This window comes from Orycteropus afer, unplaced genomic scaffold (genome assembly GCF_000298275.1).
Source record: "Orycteropus afer afer isolate SDZICR_OR568_19922 unplaced genomic scaffold, OryAfe1.0 scaffold00387, whole genome shotgun sequence".
Taxonomy (NCBI): Eukaryota; Metazoa; Chordata; class Mammalia; order Tubulidentata; family Orycteropodidae; genus Orycteropus; species Orycteropus afer.
The window spans coordinates 1418381-1423992 of record NW_006921974.1 but is presented as its reverse complement, the minus strand read 5'-3'; the positions used below and the strand labels follow the sequence as shown (position 1 = coordinate 1423992).

The 5612-nt window shown below is 44.3% G+C and overlaps 1 protein-coding gene across 1 annotated transcript in view; it reads right to left on the bottom strand.

Annotated features, from left to right (window-relative positions):
* The window catches only part of LAMP2 (lysosomal associated membrane protein 2), a 60435-nt gene extending 56020 nt beyond the window's left edge, over positions 1 to 4415 (bottom strand). The window contains exon 1 of the mRNA XM_042782604.1: positions 4346 to 4415. Within this exon, the coding sequence (XP_042638538.1) occupies positions 4346 to 4415 (70 nt within the window). The remainder of the gene's footprint in view (positions 1 to 4345) is intronic.
* Positions 4416 to 5612: the final 1197 nt, after the last annotated feature.

Genomic DNA, 5612 nt, shown 5'->3' with positions numbered 1-5612 from the left:
TTGAATCTACCAGTTGCTCTGCGGAAGAGAGATGAGGCAGTCTGCTTCCATAAAGATTTTACAGCCTTGGAAGTCAGAATCCACTGGATGGCAGTAAGTTTGGTTTGGTTTTTGGTTTGTAGTCCCAGTTACCATTTTAACAAAATGTAATACTACAGAAAAATCGCAACACTAACTTTATTTTAGATCACCTCCAAAAGGAGAGAGATTGATTCTTTGCGAAAATTTTATTCTCCTTTTCCCCAAGGTTCTCACCTAGTTCTCCAGGTTTATCCTTTACTACAGTGTAGGTAAGGAGCCCTGGCTCAGCTTGGCAGGTAACTCAAAGGTCAGCAGTATGAACCCACCAATGGCCCCATGGGAGAAAAGACCTGGTGAGCTGCTCCCATAAAGATGATAGCCTATTATGTCCTACAGGGTCCCTGTGAGTCTGAATCGACCAGATGGCCCAGTCTTCCTTCCATGGAGTAGCTGGTGGGTTTGAACCACCAACTTTCTGGTTAGCAGTCAAAATGCCTCAGGCACTGTGCCACCAGAGCTCCTTACCTAAGAGATTATTAAAGACAAAATTTACTCCTCTTCCTCCAGGTGGTCACATGGCTGGCCTCCTTCTGACTCTCAGGTCTGTGCTCAAATGTCATCCAACAAAGGAGGACCTCTGATCACATAAGTTAAAGGAGGGTCATCGCCCATCACACCCCTCCCCTATCATCTGGTCATTACCTGCATCATTTTCTTTCCAACACTTACCACTATCTGGTATTATATCATTTACTTGTTAGGCTCTTTTCCCTCACTAAAATGTAAGTGTCATGAAAGTAGGCATTTCACCTGTCTTGTCCATTACTCTATCCCTATCACTTACTAGAGTGGCTAGAATACAATAAGTAAAAAACAAACTAGTTGCTGTCAACTCGATTCCAACTCACAGAGACCCCCACGTGTGTCAGAGTAGAACCGCCCCATGGGGTTTTCGATGGCTGATCTCTCAGATCACCAGGCCTTTCTTCTGAGGTTCATCTGGGTGGACTCAAACACAATAGGGATTCCACAGATATTTGTGGAAGGGAGGCACTCCCATCAGTGAAGTACCTAGGAAGGGTATTTCAATGAGGGTATTCCCACCCAACTTAAAACAGCTTGACTTCAGAAAATCCTCTGGTCTCATTCAAATAAATGTGTCAGTATAATTTAATTTCTGTGAAAAAAGGCCAATCCACAGATTCTAAGAATTGTTTTCTATACTTAACTCTGCAGCAGCTATTTTTAAAAAGTTACCAGTGGAGCTAGGATAAAGTTACAAACCAAAACTGGCACAGATAGAGCACAAGTTGCTAATGAGACTATAAATTCAGGACAGATGCTATTCATTGGTACCCTCTATGGCACACAGACACAGTTATTAGGTAGACAGCGGGTGCTTTACAAACATTGAGTTTTCAAAGACCTATAGGGTCACTATGAGTCAGAATCGACTTGATGGCAATGGAATTATTCTTGGTATCCATTTTGATATGTAAATGTGTAAAACCCACCAAATACCTGCTGGATTCTAAAAAGCCACATAAGAGGCCTCCAAGGTACACACTGATGGTCTATTTCCTACTGGAACATTTCGAAAAAAATCTGATCTGATTATCAACTTTCACTCCTCCAAATCCTGTTCTGAACTTGGAGGTGGAAGGAATCAATCTTGGAAATATCCCAAGGGCTCAATCTTGTTAGTCTCAATCAGGAAACTAGTAGATGAGCTGATGGGTTCTTTCATGTCATTTTTTTTGCCTGTGTATTTTCTTCACTGGTCTGGCACTGGATTTTGTAAAACCAAACAAAAACTCGTTCATCAAAAAAATTATGTCACTGAACTGTACATGCAAAAAATGTTGATATGGCAAATGCTTTGTCACAAATATATTTACCACAATAATAATAATAATAAAGTTAATGGCATGAAAGCTAATGGATAGGACAACTAGTATCAGGATTTTTTTTTTTTTACTTTCTGTAAACAATAACAGTATTGTTTGTGCAGAGATTCAACTGGCACTCAACTACTAATTAACAGATGCCTTGTTCAGATGTGTTCTCACTGATAAGATGCTTTCCATTGTAAACAATCCTTTCTCAGGGTCACTCAGGCCTCAGTAAGTGCTTCACAGTTAAGACAAGACTTCCAAGTAAGCATTCAAACAAAGTCTCCCTGGCCCCCTTACACACATGATACAGAAAAGTTTCCTGCACTATGGGGACTGCTGGATTAGATCAGGGGTTCTTAACCATGTCAGTGTCAGGACCTCTTTACACTCTTATCCAAATGAAGATCTCAAAGAGCTTTGGTTTATGTTAATTATGTCCACTGATATTTACCATATGAGACATTAAAACAGAGATTTATAAAACACAAGAACATCACATCCATCAGAGTGGTGATGTCATCACACATCACAGAGCCTCTGGAAAACTCCACTGTACACTGGGAGAGGATGAAAGTGAAAAAAATAACTTATTAGTTTTATCTAGAAAATTGTTTTCCTCTCACAGACCCCCTTGAAAAGGTCTTTGAGAATCATGGGATTACATAATCAAGAATCTTCCCAATGCTATGGTTCTGGGGCAGGGTTTCTTGACCTTGGCACTACTGACATTTTGAGGACAGTTCTTTGTTGTGAGGGCTGTTCTGTGCACAAACTATGTCTAATAGCAGTCCTAGGCTTAACCTACTAAATGCCAGAAGCCATCCCACTCTCTCAGTTATGACAACCAAAATGCCTCCCCACCCAAAAAAAAAAATTCACTGCTACCGAGTTGGATCTGACTCATAGCGACCCCTCCTTGGGTGTCCAAGGTGGTATCACTATGGAAGTAGATTGCCCAACCTTCCTTCCGAGGAGTGGCTGGTGGGTTTGAACCACCAGCCTTCTGGTTAGCAGCAGTCAAATGTCTTAGGCACTATGCCACCAGAGCTCCCAGATGTTGCCAAATGTCCCCTGGCAGAGAACTGCTGTTCCAGGATGTTGCTTTGATCTTACTGAAGTGTGACTTACAGAATGTATACCTCTCACTGCCTTCTCAGATCTCACATCTCCCTATTTCTTCCCCACCCCCAGCAGAGTCTGTTCCTTCTGCTCTTTATTTCACAAATAGCAGGAATCAGTGGGTGGCAACAAGCATGGGATGATTAGGTCAAGAAGATGTTCTGGTCAAAGTTCACTTTTCAGGCCTTAGAGCTACTAGGTCATCACTTAGGGGCACAGCAAAATGTCTCAACAGTCATCCAGTCATTCTGAGGAGCTGGTAACACCCCAGTCCTTAGAAAGTTACCTACCCACTCCTCTTCCCCTCAAAAAAACAAAAGAGTAATAGGCTATTTGGTGAAAAGAAAAAAGAGACTGAAGGCAAAACCACAGATACAGCACCCCCAAAACCTCCTATTTGGGAGGTCCTCCCTAAATGAAGCATCTGGGAATTTCTTTGCCAGAGTCTGGCTTGGAAGAAGGAGCAAAACTGATAGACAAACGACATTCTCAACACATCCAAGTGCAATAGTCACTTCCCACCAAAGTCCCCACTTCTTGCTTTAGTCTCCTAAAGTTGGGTTCAAGTTTTCTTGCCTCGAAATTGCCCAAACCACCCTAAGTCCCTTCACCCTCCAAACCGTGACCACCAAACTTAGGTCTAGCACCAATTCTCAGTACTGTAATCACTCTTCCTCCACAGCCTCAAATTCTACCTACAAATCAAACACCCTTCACTACTCCTCAGACTGAATCCTCCTTGCTGTCACCTACCCACGCTTTTTCCCCAAACTTCTCCACGGAGGCACAGTCTCTTCCCTCCCCAATTTTCTCACTCACCCCATAGTTTTCCCACCATCTCCCAAACTCTCCCCTCCGTGTTCCTGTAAAACCAGGATTCTCCTCACGAAATTGTCACTGCCACCCCTTAACCTGCACGAACCGCCCTTCTACATGCACCACTTAGTATCTTCCCAAGTTACTCCTACCCTGACCTCCTAATCTGTTAGGTTAATACGCTCTCCTATTGTCTTTCTTTCTTTTAGTACTAGTCAAATCTCCATTCCTCACACTTCTCTACCCGCTGCCTCGGCGTCCACCCTCATTACAGTGCCCCATACTACTCTCCTGGGCCCTTCCTTCCCCACCATCCGTCGGTCAGGCCTGCTCTAGACCACTGCTCGCCTTCCACGGCCAGCCGCCGCCGCCGCCGCCCAGTGTCAACTAGTGAGCCCCTCAACCCCCTCCCTGACCACCAGTCTCTCAAGTTGCAGCATCTGAAATGACAGCCGGGCCCAGTCAGGGAGCCTAAGACGGTGGGCCCAACTCACCCAGGACGACGCAAAGCAGAACGAACCCCGAACCCGAAACCGGGAGGAGGCGGAGGTCTCGGTACACCATGATCCCGCAAATCAAGAGAAAGTGCCGGAAGCAGCAGTGACAAGAGCAGCAACACCACGGAAGAGGACCGCCAAGCCTGCGTTAAAGCTCCGGCGACCACCGACCACAAGGCTGCCAGCATCAGGAATCGGCGCTTAAGCGTGAGTCATAAGACTCGGGGCGGGGCTATTTAATGCGTTCAGCCAATCCCCGCGCTTGAAAGCGGCGAGAGGGGTGGTGATGTAGGGGCGTGGGGGGGCGGAGCGACCACGCCCTGGCTTTTTGGTTTACAACCAAACGTCTCCTAAAATATATACGCGGACGGCCTTTTCTAAAATGATAGTGAGAAAATGAACCTTTAAATTTGTTTTTGTTTTTGTTTTTTTGAGGGAAGGGGGCGGTGTAGATAGGAGAGATTATTTCAGTTCTGGCCCCTTGAGAAAGAAGAGAATAATTTTGCTGAAGTGAAAAAAAAAAAAAAAAAAACCGCTTGCTAGGCATCTGAGTCCAATACCCAAAAAACAAACTCACTGCCCTGGAGTCAAATCTAACTCATAGCGACCCCTCCTGGGTTTCTGAGGCAGTATCACTACGGAAGTAGATTGCCCTCAGCCTAATACATACAAAAATAATAGTGTGCCCATTAACAGAGGAATGGATCAACAAACTCTGGTACATACACACAATGGAATAGTACACAACATTAAAGAACGTGGATGAGCTTAGAACCCATTATGCTAAATGAAATTAGTCAATCACAAAAGGACAAATATTGTATGAGACCACTACTGTAAAAAGTCAAGAAAAGGATTTCACAATAAAAGATATATTCTTTGATGGTAATCAGGGGTGGATAGGGAAGAGAGTAAACCACTAACTCACTAATAGACAAATATACTTGGGTGAAATGAAATAAAAAACCAAAGAAAGGATTAGTAATCTTATTGTTGTTGTTGTTAGGTGCTGTGGAGTAGTCTCTGACTCATAGCGACCCTATGCACAGCAGAATGAAACACTGCCCAGCCCCGTACCAGCCCCAAGACCCTTGCTACACTGGAGCCCATTGCACAGCCACTGTGTCGATCCAACTCGTTGAAGGCCTTCCCCTCTTTCGTCGACCCTCCACCCTACCAAGTATGACATGCACTTCCTCCAGGACAGATTTGTTAGTTCTTTTAGCAGTCCATGCTACTTTCAGCATTCTTTGCCAGCACAACA